At 42.5% G+C, this 23,511-nt stretch overlaps 1 protein-coding gene and 1 long non-coding RNA gene across 2 annotated transcripts in view; one reads left to right on the top strand and one right to left on the bottom strand.

Moving 5' to 3' along the window:
• Window positions 1-293: 293 nt before the first annotated feature.
• Window positions 294-23,511, top strand: part of PDSS2 (prenyl (decaprenyl) diphosphate synthase, subunit 2) — a 114,000-nt gene continuing 90,782 nt past the window's right edge. The window contains exon 1 of the mRNA NM_001318441.2: window positions 294-634. Coding sequence (NP_001305370.2) covers window positions 399-634 — 236 coding nt within the window. The 5' untranslated portion in view covers window positions 294-398. The remainder of the gene's footprint in view (window positions 635-23,511) is intronic.
• Window positions 20,625-22,187, bottom strand: LOC121110213. Its single transcript, XR_005858284.1, has 3 exons — window positions 22,069-22,187; window positions 21,106-21,167; window positions 20,625-20,958 (listed from the first exon to the last, which is right to left on the bottom strand). It is a non-coding gene; the product is annotated as an uncharacterized LOC121110213 (long non-coding RNA).

Below are 23,511 nucleotides of genomic sequence, written 5' to 3' on the forward strand. Positions count from 1 at the left end.
CGCGAAGCTCAGACGTGGCTGTTAGGAAGAGGTTCCGCACCAGAGGGCGGTGGGCACGGAGCAGGCTGCCCAGGGCAGCGGGCACAGCCCCGAGTGCTGGAGATCAAGGAGCGCTGGGACACGGGGAATGAATTTTGGGTGGCGCTGTGTGGAGCAAGGGGTATGACCCGGTGACCCGCGCGGTTCCCCCCCACTCAGAGCGCTCTGCGACTCTCAACGCGGGAACGCCGCGAGAGGCCGTCAGGCGCGGAAGACGAGCGAAGCGGGAAGGGAGAGCCGCGCTGCCTCGCTTTACGGCCCGTGTGCGACGCGCAAGATGGCTGCCCCCAGGGCGCAATAAGGCCGCGCCGGTCCGCCGCCCGGGGGCCGAGCCGGGCCGAGCAGCGGCGCGGGGCGGGATGTGGGGGGCCCTGCTGCGGCGCTGGGGCCGCGGCGGAGGCCGGCGGGGTCTCTCGGGGGGCGGCCCGCCTTCGGCCGCGCCCTGGAGCCAGGTGGTGTCGGAAGCCGAGAAGATCGTGGGGTACCCGACGTCCTTCATGAGCCTGCGGTGCCTGCTGAGCGACGAGCTCAGCAACATCGCCATGCAGGTCCGCAAGCTGGTGGGCACCAAGCACCCGCTGCTCGACACCGCCCGGTGAGCGCCCGCGGCCGTGCCGGGGGGCGGGCGGTAGCGCCTGGGGAGCTGCCCTGCTGGCGGGAGGAGCGGGGCCGGCCTCGCCGCACCCGCGGTTTTTGGGTCCGTGTTGTGAGGAGACAGTGGGACGGCCGGGGAAACCGATCGGCCTGAATCGCTGTGGCTGCAAACGCAAGAGCTGAGAGAACCCGAGGTTGCTGCGCAAAATATCTGTCAACAGGTGTTAACCACAAATTAGCACTTATTCAGATCGGTGTTCTGCTCTGCTTTTCAAGATTCAAAAACGTGGCTATGTGGTGGCCCTCTCGGCGTCTCTGCAGTGATGCTTCAATGCTGTCAAAACCAGGCTGTGCTTTTCAAGGTCTGTGTCTGCAAATCTGAGGTTTTTGTGTTGGAACAAAGGGGGTGCAGGGGGACAAATGGGGCTTTTCCTGGGGAGTGGAATTTAAATATTTAAGTAGTGAATTTAAGAAAACTTTTCTGGAAGAAACAGATCAGCTTGTTAGGAACAGTGGAAAATGCCTGCCTTCAGAAAGTACTGCTGGAGAGAAATCTCTCTTTTTGGGGGGGGAGGGGATCATATGGACCATCAGGTTGCAGTATTATGATAAAGTGTATAGAAAAAGGTTGTGTTTTTCTGGTGTGCATGTGTGAGAGGAGGGACAAGGAGAGAACGTTTTTCTGCCTTCGGATCCGTTTTTAAGATTGGTTGGTAGAACGCAGCAAACAGGGCCGGGTCACCACACGTTCTTCAGTTGTCATTACAGCTGTAGGAGTATCAGAGAGTCCCCCAGCGCTGAAACTGGATGTCAATGTGAGCCTGAGAGCCTGCTCAGTGTGTAGTAGCTGCTGGTTTGTTTGTGGATTAGGCTGAACCCTGTGCTTTGTGGCTTGGATGGATGTTTCAGGGAAGAGCTGTGATGCTGTTTTTGAAGTGATGCTTGTGGGCTCCTTTGGACTTGATTCTCTGAGCCTGAAGCTTGTGGAACGCTGTCAGGAACGCAGTCAGGCACAGGGCCTGCAGAACTGACTCTGTTCAGTTCTTTACAATTCTGAAAAAGCCAGTACTCAGTATTTACTTGTGTAAAAGCTTGTGCCTTTATTTGGCTTGTTCCTAATTTACCTCACTGATATTTCCAAAGGCTTTGATGCGCATGCATTTCCAATGGTCTTGGCTTTAATATTATAAGAGTTAATTTCAAGCTGTCAAATTTTAGAACACTTGTAACGATGCACAACTTGTATGTTACCATGCTTTATGGTATAGTTTTTCAATAATGTGAATCTTGAGTCTGTCTTCTCTTAAGAAACTGCTGAAATTTGGCCGTTGTGTGTTTGAGTGTCACTGAAATCCATTTCTATGAGGGGTCCTAAGATCTGTGGTCTGACCACAGTTAGTGAGGAAACGAGTTTTGATTTTTGCCCATGCTCATGAACCAGCATAGTTTTACTGTGTGTCCATGCAAATATTTTAAAGCATAGATATCTGAAATATGTTCTTTGGTGATTTTTTTTTTTTAAAGCTTTTGAATGTGGTGCTGTTCAATTCTAACCTTGAAGACTGTGAATGCAAAAACATACACATCCATTAAGTACTCAAACACTTGGAGAGATTTTTGTTTTTTTTTGTGACCATCTGAAAACTGTGCTTAAAGCTGATTAATTCCACTCGTTTCTAAAGTTTATACTTCCTACTGTGTTTTTGAGGTTGTATATTGTAAGAGTTGACAATCAAATTATGATTGCTTATTGTTATTTCTAAGCTGTGTTTATTTTATGTAACTTCTTTGACTAGTAGAACTTTCTTTTCAGTGCTTTTTTCTTTGTTTCTTCCTTCATGGAGTCATAGAATCACAGAACAGTTTGGGTTGGAAGGGACCTCAAAGCCCACCCAGTTTACCTCCTGCCATGGGCAGGGCTGCCACCTACCAGCTCAGCTGCCCAGGGCCCCATCCAAGCTGGCCTTGAGTGCCCCCAGGGATGGGGCACCCACAACTTCTCTGGGCAGCTGTGCCAGCGCCTCACCGCCCTCTGAGTAAAGAAGTTCCTCTTAATGTCCAATGTAAATCTCCCTTCTTTTAGTTTAAAGCCTTTCCTCCTTGTTGTATCACTATCAGACCGTGAAAAGTTGGTCTCCCTCCTGTTTATAAGCTCCTTTCTCTTCCTCTCTAAATTCTTTGCTGCTCCTTGAAGTCTTCCTTACACTGTACTGGATTTCTTAAGCTTTGGTGGAAAACCCTTGGCTTTGAGCAGCGTAAGTTCTGCACCGAGACAGCATAGAGCATCACTGCTACAGCACTCAAACCATGCAGTGTAAGTGGAGTGCTGATGAGCATTTTTAACCTTTTGCAATGTTTTGGGTCACCAGGCTGCTGCAGCCCATAGCCCAGTGCTGAGAGCCTTAGGGAAGGCAGCTTAAAGATAATAGTCCGCGTGAGACAGGACATGTTGAGGAGCAGCTGTCAGGGCAGTATACATTTCTCTGATGATCCTATCCATTCCTTCCCCTCGTTGGATGCAGCAGTGGCAGCTCATGGGTTTCAGTGCCTGCCATGAATCAGGCCTGCAGCAGGTGTTCTGGGACGATGCTCGACCTCCAATGCCTGCGACCCAGACTGCCCCTGGCCAGCAGCCTTAAATCCGTGAGCTATTGCTGACTGTGCAGCTGGGGCGGAGTGATGGGTAACTGACCCCTACAACAAGGGATTGTGGAATTACCGTGTGGTAAGGCCAACTGTCTTCTGTTGATTTTTTTTGTTAAGCTTTGGTTTCCTGAGTCGGCCACATGAAGCGAACATCCTCGGTACCGGCTTTGCCAGACTTGTCAGAAGGAGAGTGAAATGGGAGGGGAGGTTGAATTTCATTTTAGAAAGGCTAATGTTTAGTGGTTAACAGATCATTGGAAGTTGGGGTATCTGGATTATATTCACAGCTGTGCTTCTGGCACTCTGAGCAGAGAAGTCACTTAATTTTTCATACTTGCATGTACTTATCTGTGAAATGAATATTGCAGCATCTGTTTTCTGGAGGTGTTGCACTTCGTTCATTATAGCCCGCGTTGATCACTGTGATCTTTCAGTGGAAAGTTGTGTATAAACAATATTAATAAAGAATACATTAAACAAATGCTGTCATTAAAATATTCATCTCTGACAGATACTCTGGAAACAGAATGGCACGTTAACCGCCTCTGGATCTTTCTTTGTAGCCTTCTGAGCCACAGGACGGTTCGTCAGAACTTTCATTTTTCTTTCCCTATAATGAAGTGTTTTCAGCAGCTACCGAAAACTGACATTAGCATTCTTTTGCTCTTCAGGCTTTGTTGAACTAAAGAATTTTTTCCGACAACGAGCACACGTGAACTTCTTTTCAGATGGGAAGAAAATAAATCTCCAGTCCCCTCTCTTCGCTTCCCCCGCCTTCCTAGGCTAACATACATCCTTTTTAATGTAGGAAAGAATCTGTAATTGGCACCACGATCTACTTTTCTCAAATACATAGTGTGAATAACACTGTCTTGATTATTTAATCTCCCCTGAGAAGGATATAGCTTATTGCAGATTGTAAACAGTAAACGTTATGGCCAATGCATCACTTTTATAATATCAGTAAATGAAATGGAACACTTCATACACGTAAAATTATTATGGGGCACCATTTAGCTCTAGTCGTTCCATCATTAGTGTGTGGGAGGAATGATTGTATTTTAGTTCTGTCAGAATAGTTTGTTGGTGACAAATCCTTGCGTAGACTTAGTTATAGTTTTCCAAGATTATTGCAGAAATAAAAGAGCCCGATTTGTTCTGCCGCAGCCTGCCACAGGTTGCTCTGTAGCTCTTCTAAGCACTGAGCGTAGCATGCAATCCAGGGTAGCTTGAAGATGATCTGCTGTTGGGTTAAAATGCCCAACAACGTTGCGTTCGTGATGGTTGTGTTTCTCTGTCAGCTTGGAATGGCTCCATTTGGTGACTTGTATCTTGTCACTTTAGATGCAGCGTGCATTTGTCTTCCTGCGTGAATGACCGAGCGTCTGCAGCACAGATACGGGGCCTTGTTCCAGCCCTGCGGGGTGGGATTGTTGTGGCCAGTTTGTATTTTGCCTCACAGAAAGGTGACCTTACAACTACCCTTATTCATAATTGCGTGTGCTGTGACTGACTGTGAGTAGCTTTGTTGCGACTTCTTCCAAATGTTTTTGTTGTTTTGTTTTTTTTTTTCTGGGCTATTAAAACAAAGGTGTCCATGTGCTTGGCTGTGGCTAGCGGGGTAACTGCACACGGCCGGCAGCCATGAGCAGAGGCTCTGCTCAGCTGAGGGCTTCTGCCTGTACATAGCTTTCTAAAGCTCCAACTTGCCGTAGTCTTCAGAGTTGTATTGAGGTCCCGCATCTGCGAAGGACCTCGGGGGTGGGGTATGACGTCCCTCTCCTGCTGTTGCTGGGTCAGAAGTCAAAATGAATTTGCATTCACTGCATTTTATTGGCTTTTCTTCAGCCTTTGGAACGCTTTATAAAAAAATGTTTTTGTGATGTAGAGATGAGATTTTTGTAGCTGTGGTCAGGATGCTGTTAGATGTTAGCTATGAGGTAGCAGATGTGTCATTTCCCATGTTTACCGCAGAAGTCTATTGGCCCGGGAGGTCTGGAAGCACTGTTCACTAAAGCTAACAACATGCAGTGCCCTTCTGCAGAAAGTCTTTGTGGTGATGTCAGAAATACAGCAGATGTGTCTTCCTGCTCTAAATATTTCATCCTAATTGCCAGATTACTGGAATGCTGGTGGAAATAACCAGGTTAGCTTTACTCCAGCAAGACTTCCATGAAGCGCTCTGCATAGCCAATAGGAGCGGCAGTGCTCTCGGGAGTGAAGCACTGGAGTGAAATTGTGGCTTTGCCACATTGAGAAGCCTCTCTCTTTCAGGAAAGGCCACTATCTCCTCGATAAGTCAACTTCTGTGAATACCTTTCAATCTGTTTTGGTAGGCTTGAGTAGTAGCTGCAAAAAAATGTTATCATGTTACGTCTCTTCTAAATGCTTGTGCTCCATAGGCATTTCTGTGACCATACTTGGAAGCACACAATTCTTACCCCTAGAAAATCAGTTTTTTTTTTCTGCATTTTGGCTGAATAAACTCTCAAACAGCTATCATGGAAAACTTTGGCAGGTGAGAACACGTGGAGGAAATTAAATCATTTGTGGGTTCACACGCAGATTGAAATTTCCTTCTGCATCTGATTCCTTCTTTTTTTCATTGTATTTATGGACTCCACTGTTATTTTCAGTTAGCCATTAAATACTGTCTCACCCAGTTGAGGGGAAAGAAGAATACATTTCTGCATGTCACACTCATCCTTTATACTTTAGTAAGATGGAACAGGATGAATAAATAAGTGCTGCTTGGTTTGTTTCTTTTTCCCCCCCAAATTCTACTTTTTTGTCTCTCTTCTTGAACATTTTACCAATGCAGGTTTTTCAATTAGTTTTCTCCACCAGTGGCATTACCTTCACGTACACAAATGCTCGTGCCCGTTAGTTATTTCTGCTCTTTTGAAGAGCTGTCAGTAGGATCGAGAAGATCAGAACTGCATCAGAACTTGTACACTTGTGAAGCGTGAACCTCAAGCACGTTTAAGGGTCTTAACTTTTTTGTTACATTTGATTTTAATAAAACATGCCTTTTTGCTGGGTTTGGCAGCGAGAACCTTATTCCTGAAGGCAAAGCACATTATCCAAACAAATGTTGACGGGTGTTCCTAAAGAAGAGCTCAAGAAGGGAAAGACAAAGAAGGACTTGGCCTCGTGGCCATGCATTTGCCAGAGATGCTGAGAGAGGCTGAGCTGTTGAACACACAGGTTGTTTTCAGCTGAAACGATGCTGAGCTCTTGTCGTTCCCTGCTGGGATGTTTATGGAAATGTGTGCTGAAGGATGCAAAGGATGTTTAGCTGTGTGGTACCATACCGGGTTTTGCTGAATGTTTTGCCACTGTAAGCAAGGTCTGATCAAGTAGCCGGTTTGCAGCACAGATGTATAAAAGCTAAGCTGCAAATTAATTTTTCTTGCAGTTGAATAGTATTCTTTACAGTGGTTCTCATTTCAATATCTATTTTGAATCCAGGTTTCTGTACTTGGGAGGAACGCATTCTTTCACCAATGTGGGGTTGTTTTGGTACATAAAGTGTATGCAGGTGAAAATGCCGCTTGGGATATGCTGATAGAATCTTTTTTTCAATGAGAACGAGAAAGCTGCTCTGATATTGATAATCTCTACTTTTTATAGGGAATGTGTGTGTCTGTAGGAGTGTCTGCCTTGTGCTGATTAATTACATAGTAATTTGTTTCTTCCGAATCTGAAGATTTCAACAGAAATTTGCGTACGACTCATTGTCATTGAATGAAAAACCTTGTGGTTTCTTAAGATTGGGTTTCCAGAGTGTGGAAAAGAAGCTGAATACATAATAAACAGATTCAAGCACTGGTCAGTCTTTAAAAGGCACAATATAAGTAATAAAGCAGTTTCTTTTGGTAGCAAGTAATGTTTCCCTAAAACAAGAGACAAATAAGCAAAGACAGGGGGCACATCCAAAATCAGAGTGGAATGACTGCTGCTGAACAAGCCCATAACGTATCTGCTTCTACATTATGTGCACAGCAGCTGCCAGGGCAGCTTTTTCACATAAAGGTAATGATTGGAGTTTGCGTCTGTCTTTTTCTATGTTCAGATACAAATGATTTGTATTGTCTGCATATATGGAATGGCAAGTCTAATGCGTTGGCGAATGGCTGTTAGGTCAGTGTTTGCACTGTGCAGGAAAAGAGTACTGAGTAGTGGGCTTTCCTTCTGTAACCCAGAAGATGGTTACCAAGTATGCCATTATATAAAGCACAAATGAGAGCTGATGTCATAGAGTAATCGGGATCCACGTTTGGATCACTGGAAACAGTTTTCACTCAATGAATCTTCTTTTTCAAAGGCTTAGCTCGCCTTTTTAAATGGTAGGGGTGAAAGTACTTTCCGTGGTCTCTAGCTCTTTCTGACATCTGTATGCTGTAGCTTGCAAGAAGTGTTTTCTCTTACTCAAAAGATTTTTCCCTCCGCCACACTGTAGTTTTTGATACCACCTCCCAGTTTGACTCTGCTCCTTGGGGCAGTGGGAAGCCCTGTTTGCTAATCCTGGTGATCCCTTTCAGAAGTCCAGAGAACCCTATGTATGACACCATGTCCTCTACAGTACTCTGTGTTTTCCCGAATAGGTACCAAGTTGGAAAAGCACAAATACAAGCAAGTATCTAGATGTTTCCGTGCTGATGCCACTGCTTTCTCCTGGGGGTGGAAGGCCATTGTTTTCAATTATTAATAACCTTCCTTTACCCCACTTCTGACTCTCTTAGTTTCCCTCAGGGTAGGCAGACTGTCTACAGCACTTGCCCTAAAGGAACTACCGCAGGAGACAAACCTGACAGACTATAAAGGAGCACCATGAATTTAAAAATCGGATCTATTTCAGAATTTGTTTAAATTCTGTAGCAGATGCTTTGCTGTCCTTGAATTTGTCCCTGCCGGTTCTGTGGCACTGACAGTCATTTTTGCTTAATTTTTCTTTTCCCTTCTCGCTTTGTGAAAGATTCATGTAAGGGAAGGAGAACTGATCATATAGGAAAACCGATGTGACTCATTACGTGTGAGCTTTTATCAGAAATGTGCTGTGAACCAGCTAGATTGTACTGGTAATGATATGTAGGGCTTAAAAATCTGTCTCTAAACCTGACTTAACTATGAGGCTCCAGGAATAGTTCAGTGTGCTGGAGGTTCTTCAGGTGAGCCACAGTCATTGTTCTTTAATCCTTAGCTATTTCTATAAAGAAGCACCAGGTTGCTCCACCTCTTGTGTTCATCCTTCTTGTTTATTTTCACTGAAATTACAAGAGATGGTTGTTTGCTTTTTGCCTTCGTTCTCTTCTATTTCCCTTTTTCAGAATAGCACAAGTTGCTGCTTCTTTTCTCCTTTTTTCCTGTGGATAAATAAGCATCGGTCTAAAATTAATGGTGTTTCTTGGTAGAACACGTGTACAGTAAATGTCAAGTTCATTTTCTTCCTCTTTTCTTCATTCTTAGCCAAGGAAGGAAGTCATACCTAGGAACTACTGGTTCAGCTATATTTTCTAGTTAAAAAGCACAAGTGTGCATAGTTTTCATTTCGAATTTGCTTCAAACATGCTTTGTTTTGGGAGAACTTCTCTTCGATACTCCTGTTGATTATTTGTTACAGTGCTATAAGTTTGACAGCTGCCCCTAAACATACATAACATTCATTCATTTTGTAGAATTTGAAATCCTACGAAAAGAAAAAGATACCCCCCTTCCCCCAACAACTTTGCTTTGTTTTTCTGGGTCTTCACACTCATGCTGCAAACCTGTTGGAATGAGAGCTATCTCTTTCATTAACTGTCTGTTCAGGACACCCCACAGAACAATTGTAACCAAGGGATTATTGCATCTATACGCTCTCACTGGTCCATGTGTTGTCTTACGTGTTGCACTTAAAAAAAAAAAAAAACACAAAACCAAAAACCAACAGCTTTCTTTCAGTCACAGAGTAGGTCTGGGTTGGCAACAGCATGCATTGGTGTAAAGCCATCCTACAAGTGCCTTGCCCTCATTAAGGCAGTCTGAAGCTAATGGCCCATGCCAGCATGATTTGTGTTCGGTTGTCATCTGAATGATCAGCCAGTAGCAGAAGCACCATTGTTAGCTGATTTGGTAAGATTGCTTTCAATCAGACTTAACAGATAGTTCAGGTTGTTAAAAGCTAAACGGAATCTACTACTTGTTGGGTCAAATACACAAGACAAAGCTTTGTGATCACATGTGGAAAGTCATCTCTCTTTCAAGCATTTGAGAAATGGTTGTGCTAGAGATTACTTGTTTGTTCGTGATTGTTTTTGTCCGAAGATGCATTGTGTTCCCAGTTAAATTATTGGTGAGTTTTGAGACTGAGTATGACGGTGTGACCATGTTTTCACATTATGAAAATTCATGTATTTTCATAGTCTAGAAAGTAAAAGTACCTGCAATATATCAGTGTAGCTTGCATGCGTGGATGTTATACAGGGGGAGATTTTTGTCCCTCCTGTCTCTGATTCCCAACTGCTTTTGATTTAATGTGGTTTGTTTGAAGATGCACTGTGTGCATACTTTAAAATAATTGCAGTGATGTTAATGCTACGTTGTGAGGCTCATATTTGGATCATGCTTTTAGAACTAGACTTCTGAATGTGAATCTCACTGGTTTGACATCTTTGAATAATTAGAAATGAATCTATAGGAAAAAAACCCAACAAAAAAACGGTGTATTTTCCCCAAGCATTTGTTGTCCCATGGACGTGAAGCTGAAATATAAAGTGCAGGAGATCAGTTCAGCATATCTGTTCTTGATCCCTGGTTCCTAGAGCCAGAAATACCATGGAAGGTGTGCGCTCCGTGTTCCATTGTTCACAGGAAGATTTTGCCACGTTCTGAGTATCCGTAAGTGTCGATAGTATGGGAGGCTCTCGATAGGCTCTGCAAGAAATCAGATTTCATATACTGGTAGGAGTAATTAGGTGAACAGGCTGTTTTCAGAAGTAAGGTTCAGAGAACTCCAGGAAGCTGGAAGGTAGTTGTGGGGAAGCCCTTGTTCTAATACATATTTGTTCAAGGAACGGGACGCACTGAAGGAGTTTCTAGTATTGGAATTTACAGTATATTTTATGTGTCTTTTGTCCATAATATAACTTCATAAAACTGAATCAAATTATGTTGCCAGCAGGAAAGTAGGAAATGAATCCGTGTAATGACTGTAATGTGTCATAGCAACCAAGTTTTAAAATAGTCAAATTCCAAAATAAGGTTATAAAAATGACATCAGAGGAAAAAAAGAGCATTCTATGTTATGTTATAGCAACAGAAACGTAGGCTTTATTTTTTGTTAGTGAATCACTTGGGATCGTGTTGCTGCTGGTGGATTTTTTTTCTGTCATTTTTCTTTTCTTTTTAGAGGAAGATTATGTCCTAACACAGTGTGTATCCTCGGGGAGAACGTATTTTGGCAATCCTTGTTTCTGTCACACTTCAGAAGAGCTGAAGTTTTGTTCGGTTTTGCTTTTTCAAAATTTCCCTCAAATCAAATATTTGCTGCATATTCATCTTCTCATTTTCTTCTCTACTTTTAAGCCTTTAGGAGCTCCCTTGAATCTTTTGGTCCTCTCGGCATGGCTTGTCAGAGGATGATTAAGCTTCACATGCAGAATGTTACGAACAAAAACTTGAGATGTGTGTGTATTTTTTGAATTATGGCTTATGACGTTGCTGGCAGATGCCGGCCTGCAGCGTGAAGTTTCACCACCTCAGAGGGCAGCGGTGAGGCTCACATGGATGTATAGGTCCGTGTGTCTGTGTGCTACCTGGTGTGCACGCTGGGCTCCCAGCTGTTAGGAGCCATGTGGGAGGACAAGGCAGGCTCCCTCTCTGCTCTTCCTGCACATGTTTTGCTATATAAGATTGGCGCACGCAGTTGGCTGCCTTAACTGTTTTCTTTTGAGGGCTTTCATTTTTGATTCGAACAGGTCTCATCCTCAGTCCGCGGCATTCCTTCTGATGTACCACCTTCCTGCTAATTAATTTATCCAACTTTGTCATCTGGCTATTAAGAACCAAACACGCATTACAACCCGAAGCTGGGGGGTCTTCACAGCTAGAATCCCTCTCCCCCCCTCTTATGCTGTAAACGCCAGCGATTTACTTGCCAGAAATACCAGGTTTGGGTTAATGTACTGTCCCTGGGTGATACCACTGCTTTGGATTACCGTGATGTGCATGTAGGCATTAAATATTGAAAGCTGTTTTCATATTCTCCAGTGGTGAGGCTCTGTATAAACAAGTCTTATTTACTGAACAGTTTGGGAAGTGTGTACACACTGGTATGCCTTAGGAAATCTACCATTTTAAGCCTTCGTGGTCCTGATTTTCTCTGGCCATGTTAAATGGAGTGGTAGACCGGGAACTATATTAGCGGGTGTTACTGTGAGGAATGAGTAGCAAGTGTTGAGACTGAAGAAATTTCGTGAGAGTTCACAAATAATTCAAATGCTTACCAACTACTGTCACCAGACCTCATTAAATGTTTTTCGTTTTGTTTTTGAAAGGAATTTGAAAGCAAAAGTCTGTGCTGTATGAAACAGTATCTTTTATGCTTGAAAGATTTGCAAGCCAGGTGTGAAATCTGGAGACAAACAAATCTAAGTCCTTCTTACACATAGAATTATTAGAGAAGCAAGAAAATACATTGAAGAGGATGAAGATGTCTGTTAGTGCTTCAAACCTACATGGAATGAATGCTGCCGCACTATATAGAATGTAATGCAGGCATATTAAACCTGCAGCTAGTGTTGCTAATTACTGAAAGAGTGTAGTTGTACAATTCACACTTCACATTTTACAAGAAAAAAACAGAACCCCACAGCCTTTGGGGAGTGATGATGTGCAAGTAGCAATTTTCCACTTTCAGACCTTTCTGCTTCCAAAAGTGTATTGTTAAGAGAGCAGATGATAAAACTTTGTATTCGTTTAACCCTCGCTTCATTATGCGTATTTTGGAGATGGTTTTACGTCCTTATAAGAAGAATGGGAGATGCTTTCTTTCTTCATCAAGGGCTAAATAAACCACTTGGAGCTGGACTAGCTCTAGAAGGAGAGCTAGAGAAAGCAAGAGGAGTAGCTTTCCTTTGGCTCTAAATTCCCTGTTTATGATTTTCATGAATTCACAAAGCATTTATTTTTACTACAGAGACACCACGGGCAGAATCCTGCAGGCTGGTTATTGCAAATGAGAGGGTTACTGTGCTTAGCATGCTGTGATTCTGTACCTGATCGTTTCAAACTAGAAATTTGTGTTAGCTTATCTCGAAATGTCATCATTTGTCGATGCAAATAATTCTGCCTTCTTCCCTCCCCTGTGAATGTTGAATGATTCTTTCACAAGAAATCTAGGTTATTTTAATTAATTACTTGGGGTTTTAAATCTTTAAATTAAGTTACAGGTGAGCTCAGCTCTTCCCTGAGGAGCTTTTACTATGTTAGCAGTGGAAAAGGATAATTCTTACTGCATAATTCTGTAATGGGCTGTTGTGTGTTGCTCAGTTGAACAAGACTGCTGCTTTGCTTGTGATTTCTGGTCTGTGTCCAGATTTCAGGGAACAACTTGGATGGTTAGAAGATATCACCAGAAACATATTTTCCTTTTAACTGTAAAAGAGAAGATTGAGACCCACTGATATCTGTTGCTTTGGGAAATTGTTAAAGATTGCAGAAATATAATGTAAAACTAAATGAGGTACTGGTAACCAAATATATGAAGTCTTCATAGAAGATGGACAAAATATAGGGACAGGTTTATTGGTGTTAATTTCCTATCCTTATTTCAGGAAATATTCCCCTTGCTTTTAAACTATTTCTCTTATGTGTTTATAACTATATACGATCATAAAGTGGTAACTTTATCTGTTACTTGTGGGCTGTGGGGACTGAAGCGATGCTTATTTTCCTGTTCTGGAGTATGATTACTTGTTGAAGATGTGACAAATTTAGGTCATATTTGGCACGCATTTAAATTTAGCCTGAGACTGATTTATGAAAAAGAGGTAACAAACCTAAATTATATTTTCCCTTGTGTGAGTACTGCAGCCAAACTGCAATTTATTTTGTACTATGTTAAGTTACAATAAAAGATACATGCATGAAATAAAGTAGGGTAAAGAGTTCAGTCATTAAACCTTTTTCTTTTCTTTTAAGTTAGCTTTCATCGTTGCACCTTTAGTTGTGTTAATTACTTCAAAGCATTGTCTTAGAGGCTACTTGAGGAGCAGAATCAAAGAGGAAGGGAAATAGCCTTAAGCAAAATCTTTTTTTTCTTTCATGAGAACATTCTTACTGTATCTTGTAGGATAGAGATCACTGAAAGAGTCCCTTTTAAAATTCCCCTGCTTCACACTTCTTTCAGTATCTTAATATATATATATATATATATCTTTTAATATTCCAGAATATGGTACTGCCATGCCTGCAGCTAATGTTAGAGAGCAAAGTGCTTGTCCTAACATTAGGATTTGCTCACATATTTTCAATTTTCTATGTATGTTGAGGAGGAGAAGATGCTAAGCGAGGTGCATTTAGTTGTTCTGGTGCCTTCTGTGGGTGTTTTTCTTTCTTTTTTTTTTTTTCTTTATTCTTCTCACTTAAGAGGCCCAGATTGGGTCCTTTATACTGCCTGTATGACTGTCAGTGAGCCTTTTTCTGGGCAAATTATGGCAACTGTATGTGTACATCAGTGTTTGGATCTGGGCTTGAAAGCATACTACCATTGCTGCCTCTCAGTCTACAAATGTTATATTAATTTCTTATTTTCCTGAGCTAGCCTGATATCCCAAAAAGGCAGAAAAAGCAGAGGCAGTCCAGAGAAGGGACCTTAGGACACCTTGAGGTCAGGTGGCGTGTGTATGTTCTGCTTCCCACGCACTCCCATGTACGGTGGAGATCTCTCTGAGAAGATAAAGGGTGCCCAGTCTGGTGTCTGTCTGGTGACTGTGACTTCCCAGGATACAAGAGCTGGAGCATAAACAAAAGTTTGTGAAAAATTGAATTGTGGGTAGAATCACAGAACGGCTTGGGTTGGAGGGACCTTAAAGCCCGTTCAGTTCCAACTCCCAGCCATGGGCAGGGCTGCCACCAACATGCTCAAGCTGCTCAGGGCCCCATCCAACCTGGCCTTGAGCCCCTCCAGGGATGGGGCACCCATAGGCCCTTTAATGTGTTGGAAGGCTGTGGTGAGGTCTCCCCAGAGATCTCTCTTCCAGGCTGAGCAAGCCCAGCTCCCTCAACCTTTCTTCATAGAAGAGATGATCCAGCCCTGTGATCACCTTCATGTTCCTCCTCTGGTACTGCTCCAACTACTCCACATGCTTCTTGTGCTGGGTACCCCATGCCTGGGAACAGTATTCAGATGGAGCTTCATGAGGGCAGAGTGTAGGGGGACACCTCCCTTGCCCTGCTGCCTCCTGTTTTGATGCAGCCCAGGATATATTTGGCCATATATCAAGCTTCTTCTCCACTAGAACTCCCAAGCCCTCTTCCGTAGGGCTGCTCTCTACCCAGTCTCTGCCCAAATGATGTTTGTGCTTAGGATTGCCCCTACCCAGCTGCAGGACCTTGTGCTTGGCCATGTTAAGCTGCATGAGATTCATGTGTAATTGCATGATTGCATTTTGTAAGATCTGTGGGATTTATTTTTATTATTATTATCTTTTAACGTGTTTGTGTAGATGAAAACCTTAGGAAACAAGTAGTTGAAAGGCTTAAACTCGCCCATTAGGTTGTGCAACTGAGATACTACAAACAGTTCTTTTTTCCTTTTTTCTTTTGCTTTTATCTTTTTCTTTTTTTTTCTTTTTTTTCTTCTAAAAAGTATTGGAGAGCATTTCATTCAAATCGTACTTGAAGTTAACTTGGAGAACAGTCCATTTTTTACTGCAGATGATGTGAGATTGATTTGCTTGTGACAAATTTAACATAACTGTAAGTTATTACTGTTAAAATATGGCAATAATTTGTGATGTTGAATAGCTAAAACAGTGTTTACAGAAAATATTGCAATCCGTGATACTAACTAAATGGAAGAATGTTGATTTAGACCAGATATTAGGAAGAGATTCTTTACTGTCATGGTAGTGAGACAGTGGAACAGGTTGCTCAGCGAGGTTATGGAGGCCTCCTCTCTGGAAGCACTCAAGGCCAGGCTGGATGGGGCTGTGAGCAACCTGGGCTAGAGGGAGGTATCCCTGCCTATAGCAGGGGGGTTGGAACTAGGTCATTTAAAGGTCCCTTCCAACCCAAACCATTCTATGATTCTATAATTCTTAGGTTATTTTATATTTAAAGGTTATCTGAAACCTGATTTATTTATTTTTGCTTCATGCACAGCTAGTCCTAACACATTTTTAGACTGAGGCAGAAAGTAATCTCCAAGTAACAATATTCAGTGCTATTTTAAGTGTATATGCCCTACTGATGATTTTTAGAGCACAAAATAATGATGACACACCATGCAGAGGTCTTGCTTGCCTGAGGCTAGTGGTCTGAATGCGCTAGGTGCAGACACTTCTGTTTGCTGATGAAAGTGTTGAAAAGGAGCAGGATTTCACTGCTTCCTTTTATTTGGTTTTGTAAAAGTCTTCTTTTTTTTTAATTTGCTTTTAATTAAGCTGCAGTCAATTAACATCTGAAGTCGTTTGAAGAATATGAAGAGATGTGTGAGTACTTCTGGGAAGGAGGTTTGAAGCTTAATTTTGGCAAAACTAAGATTCACCTGATTACCTGATAGTGGCAAGAAGAAGGCCAGGCATTTTGGGTGATGTGTGCCAAGCCAGGGGCAAGGTAGCTTTTCAGGGAAAGGAATGAGGATCCTGACAGACTTCCTAGCAAGTGGGGCAGAGAAGTGTTGCCAGTAAGTGATTAGAGAAACACCTAACGAGACAGAAAGAAGTCAAGAAGGCTAAGAAAAAGTATGGGAAGTACATTACAGCAGGCAGGTTAAGGAGGAGGCGGCTGGAGCGTGTGTGCTCAGGGCTCATCACGGGGAGGTTGTCTGAGATATGTACAAAACAGTTCCGGTTTGCATCCAAGGCATTCCAGTGGTTTCCAGATGTTTTCGTCTGCTGTGAAAAGTGAACTACTGTGTATGCCCTTTTCATCGCTTTCAATTGAAAACAATGGAAAGATACAGTTCAGCAGACTAACAGCTCCCCTCGTGGACAGCAGTTCATAAACTTCATTTATCTTGCATTGCATGTCTGTATTTTTCATATACGGTCTGACAGCCTTTTTCAGCCTCGGTGTGTACCTGTCGTGTAGAAATACAGGTATTTAGCATTATTCCTTCTAATCTTCAGAGAAGATTACAGACATTACAGAGGAATGTATTGCAACTTCTCTTAATTGAAGAGGTGTGTGAATAATATTCTAGAAGAACCGTGAGGAAGAATAATCGTTACTAATTAGAACTTTGACATAATGCAGAAGTAATGGTGGTGTTTGAGAACACAAGGGACAAAGCATTGCCTTATTGCAAGTGCATTTGGATGCTGAAGAGTAGGAAATGCTTTCCTATTCAGCTGGGACTTACAAATATGAAGTATAAGAGCTTTCAATTATGTAGTGAAGTAACTTCAATTTTAGTTTCATGATCTGCTGAAGGATTTATTAGTTCATCTGAAGTCTTGTGTGAATGTGAACAGCTCTTGCAATTTGAATCTATGCAATAGTCGTGGGTCGAGGTATTACAACTCTGAAGTTTGTCCTTTATTTGGGTACAGAAGACTCTGAAAAGTTTATTCCTATTGCCTTAGTCGTTGCATTCTTGCTTCTCTACCTTTTGGTTTAAAAGACTTGTATAGCAGAAAAAAAGGAAGTGTGACAGAATGGAAGAGTGCAAAAAAATCCCTAAGAAATGAGAATCTCCTTTTTCCGGAGGACGAATAAAAGCTGCATTGAAATTGAGGACTATTGTAGAAAATGAGGTTTGGCTGTATGTGAGTACTTGGTCAGAAACTGTAAACCCATACAGTCGCCGAGTTCAGAAATAAATGAAGCTATACCTTTTTTTCCCCTTTTCTCAGCTTAGCGTTCAGAGCATTTGTTGAGCACAGGATTAGTACCTAAGGTATATTTCTATCTGCTGTGTTCTTGCTATTTGAGTTTTAATTGCCTGTTTGGGGAAGGTAGGTTTTAAGAGGTGAGGAAACTTTGCATCCACAAGAAAACAAGAAATACTTCTGTGGACTTTTAGATATTTGACTTGGTAACCGTTCAGGGAGAACTACTCGCAGATAAAGCGGTTTTATTTTTGTAATTGAAAATCGTCTTTCTGTATTTACTGAATAGTTTAGTTTAGAAAGCATGCGAGAGAAATCTTTTTGCCTTGCTTGGCTGCTAAGTGATGCAGTTAAGGGAACTTTAACAAGTGGCCTGGGGCAGTTGCGTTGAGTGGAAGAAGTGCTTGAAAGGAAGCAGAATTGGCTGGAGGGGCCTTGGACTGTGGTTTCACCAGCAGCTGAGCAGGTCTGGGGGCTATTGCAGCTGGAAGGAGGTGTGGCACGCCCTCCCTGCCCTTGCTGTGCAGGTTTACCACCCCCGTGCCTTGGTTTTGGTGCTTGGTCTCTGTGTACTGATCTAATTTGTTAATTTGGGGGAAAAAAAGAAAAGCAGGTGGCTTTTTCCAGTTTGGTTTCATTTTCTCTTGGGTCGGTCTGGTTCACTGGTAGAAGTAGCATAATATTCATTCTCTTGCAGTGTATGTTGAGCCTTGCTGAAGGACTCTGCTGTTGTGAAGTTACCGCTTCTGTTTTTGTTAGCAGTCTTTATGGACACTCTTACCTCTGGTGTCTGAAGTAGCGGATGAGCTGTTGAACTCTGTGGCACATCTGGTTCTGTACCAACTCCTCCTTTAGTTGAAACAAACAAAAAAAGCTTTAACAATTCTCAGTTTCTCTCCTTGATTCCAAAATATGTAAGAATGACCTCGAATATTGTAGGTGTCTTTAACTGCTGCTACTGCAGTTAGTTTCATTACCTTGCTTAGGTCAACTAACTGACAACAAAGAGTAGTGTCAAGGCATGAACTCAGGGACATATCTAGATTTTCTGTTTACACCTTCACTGCAGGATCTATGTAGTAGTGGTACGGAGCACAGCTGTTGGCATTCCTTGTTCCCACCTACCAGGAGTGATCCTTCTCGATTTCATGATAATTTCATTTTAATATGGAATACAGTGTAGGAAAGGATGTTTGTCTTTCATGGGCTGTCCAGCGTTCTGAGGTGAGTAGGTGTCAAATATGCCTTGAATATTTTAACTACTAGTTTTGCCCGAGAGATAGAAAAAAACACATACGTTTCCCTCTTAAGGATAGCCAAGGTCATGCCTGGGCACCTCTGTGTGTTTTCTGAAATTTAATTTGCCTTAGGAAGTAACTGCATCGAAATGTTATTTTCTAAAAACCTTATCAGAAGAAATCGCAGATAAGCTGAGATGAGAACGGCTGCCCTCCCTGATAGGGTAAGTGGGAGGCTTAAAATCTTCCAGCTGTTTGTCGGATATTCAGCTCTGCTCCGAAACTGCTTTACCATCTGTCTAGCTGAAAAAGGTACACTGAGCAAGAAGAAAAGCGTGTTTCCAATTCAGATGAGTCTACTGCATCCTGAGAGATAATCAAGTCACAGATAATTATGGGAGCGGTGAATTTTAGATTTTATAGCAATAGCTTCATAAAAGATAGAGAAAGCAGAAGTTTGACCGGATTCAGCTTCCGGGTACCTCGAAGGAGCAGAGTCATATCAGCCTGAATTTAAAGCAGTGTTTTTGACCGCCACACTAATTCATTGTTCCTCAGCCTTGCACGTAGGTAATTGGTGTTTTCTCCTGTGTAAAATGCATCGTTTTCTTGAAATCAATAAAACGTGCCACTCATTATTTCTTATTAGATATTAAATGCCTTGAATTTGATGAATAGAGATTTATAAAACTTTGGAAGAGATCTGAAAAGTGTAGCAGGAGGACAGGGCACATTTTATCCATTTGAAACAGATGAGCAGTTTAAATGATGGTTTCTACAGTACCATCAATGATCATGAAATGAATGAAAGTTAAAAAACCTCCGACACGAAAAAGATGAAAAAAAAATCTCTAATCCACTATTGCCATCTGCAGGTTGTCATTGGAACAGACTGGGAACATAGAGGAACAGGAATGTGAATGGCAGTTTACAGTGACTGATAAAGAAAGAAGAAAGTGTCATCTCCAAGAAAACCTGAAGAAACAAGCTTCATAGCCTTTGTATCAACTCATTTTCAGTGTGTGGGTTTGCTAGGTAGGATGTACACCACCTCATAAAGCTTCTGCACGTGTCTTGTTTTCTACTTTCGCAATAGCAGGTGGCCTCTTCTTTAGGTTTCTTGAGAGAAGTAGCAGTTATTTAAAATTGTATTTCCACTATGAGCCATATTTGGGATAAGTGGCCCTTTGGCTCTGCTTCCTTTTAGAAAGCTGTTTTCTCAGAAAGAAGTAACAGATCTTACATATTTTCCTAATATTCTTCCCATCATCGTTCCTGTAAAGGCATCTCTTGGAAATAATGAATTAAATGTGTGGTTTGCCTGCTGAGTCAATTTTTTTGTGATATTAGAAAAGAATTAGCACAGACCACTAGGCAAGCGGAGCCCAGATGCAAGTTGCTAGCAGTAGGCAAATGATGCCTATGTGAAAGGTTAATATCCAAAAGCTGTAGTTTTAGAATGGGAGAGGAGGAAGGGGGGAGGAGGGGAGGGTGTAAGCCTTGTTGTGTGTCAGCTCAGCTGCGGTGGCTGTGAGTTGAACCTGACCTGTCTTTCCATGTGGAATTCCTGCAGAAGTGCGGGTTCAGGTATAGGTCCTTAGTCTTCAGAGATAAGGTTCAGGGTGCATGAAAAGCTGCAGGAAGGTCCAAGGGGAAGCTGGAAGGCCTGCTTGGCAGAACTTTTTATGCAACCAATTTGTTGCCAAAGTAATTCCTCCCTGGGACTAGGAACCTCTTCAACCTGCGTTGGGTAGTTTCCTAAGGGATGTCTGCTGTATGCAGCAAGTTAGTGGTGTAGGTCATTGGAGCATCTGGACTTGGGATCCACATTTCATACTTGTGAGCTTACTTGTCTGTGAGGTGTTACTTTTTACTATGTCAGTGTCTGTGTCTGAGGTTATCTGTTGCTCTTAATAACGAGCATAGGGAAATGAATGTTTCAAACAGCATCCTGTGCTGTGTTACTAGAGGAAGTTTGTTGGGTTTCTTTTCCAAGGAAGTGTACAAAATGGAGGTGAGCGATGCATGCCGGCAGTGCCTCAGGATTACAGACATTCCTACTGAAACTATATGAATATGTAAAAGTCTCCAGCCATTTTATTTGAAGGAGCCCTTGAATCAGTGTAGGGAAGTGGATGTGGATCCTCAGAGATCAGAGACCCACTGAGGACTTTGCTGCTGCAGAATTGGAGATCAGACCATGTAACGATGTGGTCAGATGTACAATTGATCCCGTACTTTCATCGTGTTAAGTCTTGAATCAACAGGTTCTTTTAATCCCAGGAAATCAGATTTGTCCCAAATACATACAGTACCACGAAGGTCGCCAAGGCATCACTAACAGAAATTGGCTTAGGAAAGCAGCTTCAGTACTGAGTGACGTCTTTACTCGTGAGGCTGTTCTCCTGATTTTATGAAAGCAAAAAAGGAGCACTTCAGTCCCTCACTGTTAGAGGACCATGCAAGTAAGCTTCCCCCCTCCCTCCCCAGGGAAACTGTAATAGGTATATGTGCACATGGTTGAAACGCTGTGCTTCTCTGGCTGGGTTTACCTGGCGTTACGTTTCAGGATTGTAAGAAGTCTTCAATTTCTGAACCAGTTCTTCCCTCAGACCTGACAAAAAGCAACATTTTGAAGTGAATTATTGTTCCTATAAGCCCTCGGAGGGAAGAAAACAAATAGAAAAGCTTAGCTGCAATTTTAAGTACACAGTTCTTGTCAAAGTGCACATTAAACAGGTCAGCTCCTCGCTTTGAGTTCTGGGAATTCTGTCTTCTTACTCTGTCCTTTTTTGATGAAAAATAAAACATGAAAGCGAACCTCAGATGTAGATCAGACATTATGAAAAAGCCAAGTATGGAAATGATGCTGATAGTAAATGAATAAATTATGGCAAAGTTGCCATTGGGCACTTACTCATTCTGCAAATTTGAAAGGCAAGTATCTGCTCATAAGGGAGTACCTAGATTGAGATGTTTGGATACAGAAGGATTGCTTTTGACAGTAGGACTTTTAACCTGTAGGATACTGGCTGCCTTTGGTTTTTGTGTTATTTTGATCACATCTTAGGATAGAACATTATTGGTGTTAAGAAAGCATTCAGAAGTAAGTTCTCAAATAGCAGTTTGTAGTGTGCGACATCCATTTTTCATTCAGAGAGACCTGACCGTTAGTATCTGTTTTAATCCTATATAAATCGGTACTCGTTTGCTGTCGCTTATAGGTAGGAGTCATAAGCAGGAGCTCAGCGGAGCAGTTTGGGCAGAGCAGAAGATGTGTCATTATGGATGCCGAAAGGAGCGTTGCTCGCCCTTGTTTAGCCCAGCTTAGGTGGATATTACCTTCTCTCAGTGACTGATTTCCAACGGGCTGTGGATGAGAGGAATCCACCCACAAGTTCTTGCAAAGAAAATGGGTGCGCTTTTGGCCCGGGTTCTGCTCTAATTTGGGATTTGAATGGTTTTCTTCGCAAAGAATTTGCCTCTGAATGCACGCACAGAAAAGGGAAGGTTACCATTAGCATGAAAGAGTAAAAGCAGATGCCAAAGTCGATCCTCGATTAGAAGAGATTTCCTCTCGGTTTTAAGTCCCTCACAATGGCACCGTGGGGAACGTTTTCAGCGCAGTGCGGCCGCGTAACAAAGAGTTGCTGCTAACAAAGGGAGCTGCTTCGCCAAATCCTCCCGCATGGCGCTGAAGGGCTGTCACACCGCGGTGGTTATTAAGCTATGAACCTACCGGGCCCAGCGAAGGCAGCGCTTCGAGCAGCTCTCAGGACAGTGCTTTTACACACGTTGGGAACTTTGATATCAGCGGGGCACCAAGTTTATCTTAAAGTGTACGTGTGAATGTTTTACTTTCTAGGACCCTTTATACGTGAGAATTGAATATTCAGCCCTTTGTGTGCGAGGGCTGAGGTTATTTGGATCAATAATGAGTATTTTTTAAGTTGACTGTCCATTTATGATCATTTCTTGCTCTGCGCTGTGCTTGGATTTCACTGAGTGAGGCAACGTTTAAAAAGTCCATCCAATAGTGTTTGTGTCCTTGCAGCTTGACCAGTCGCCATTTGGATAGTTTTATTCAAAAGGAAGAGCGGAGAGGAAGATAGAAAGGTTAAAGAGAAAATCTTCCGAGGTAATTTGATGAAAACGATTATTCTTCTCCCTTTGGTGGCAATGAATGAGCCTTCCTGGACCACGAAAACCCTGAGTCCAGAATTTGGATTTCATCTCCGAGCTTCTTGGAGAACTCTCTTATTTAAAGAAAGACCGAACTAGGGAAGAGCTCTGGAGCCCGAGGGAAGAGGCAATTTCAGTGGTGTGGTTTTCCAGTTCAGATGTAAATTAAGGCACTCCCATTCCCTGCGTCTCAGAGCTGTGACCTTGTGGTAGGATGTTTTACTGCAGTACTGGGTAAAGAGGCAGCATCCTTATGAAGTCAAGTGCCGTGTGGAGAGGAGGGCTCGGTTCTAGAAGGAGACCTTTGCTCTCTCCTAAGCATTTTCTTTTATACAGTCCACTACTAACCGGTTACGTGTTGTTCAGGTGGTCTGGGAAGAATCTTCTGCGAGGGAAAAGTTGAGGAGCTCTGACCAGGAGCGGAGCTTTTTCCAGGTTGTGGACTACTGTGCTTATCTTGGGAAGACATATCTGAAGACGTTAATGGGTCCATTAAAACACAGAAAATGAGCAGCTGAAGGATGCTTTTAGGGAAAGATTGCTGTTCTCTGTCTTAAACTGGAACGTTCCAAGCTCTCACAAAATTAATTTTGGTGTTCATTTGGGTGTAGGTTGTAAGAATGCCACCTCAAGTGATAAAAATGGTGTCACGTTTCTATTCCGTTTATAAAAAGGATTCAAAATCCCACAAGAGAAGAGTTGAGTAAATATTAAACACAGACCTGCAGTAGCCCTTACAATGAACATTCTGTATATTCCTTTCTTGGCTTTGTGGT

This window comes from Gallus gallus, chromosome 3 (genome assembly GCF_016699485.2).
Source record: "Gallus gallus isolate bGalGal1 chromosome 3, bGalGal1.mat.broiler.GRCg7b, whole genome shotgun sequence".
Taxonomy (NCBI): Eukaryota; Metazoa; Chordata; class Aves; order Galliformes; family Phasianidae; genus Gallus; species Gallus gallus.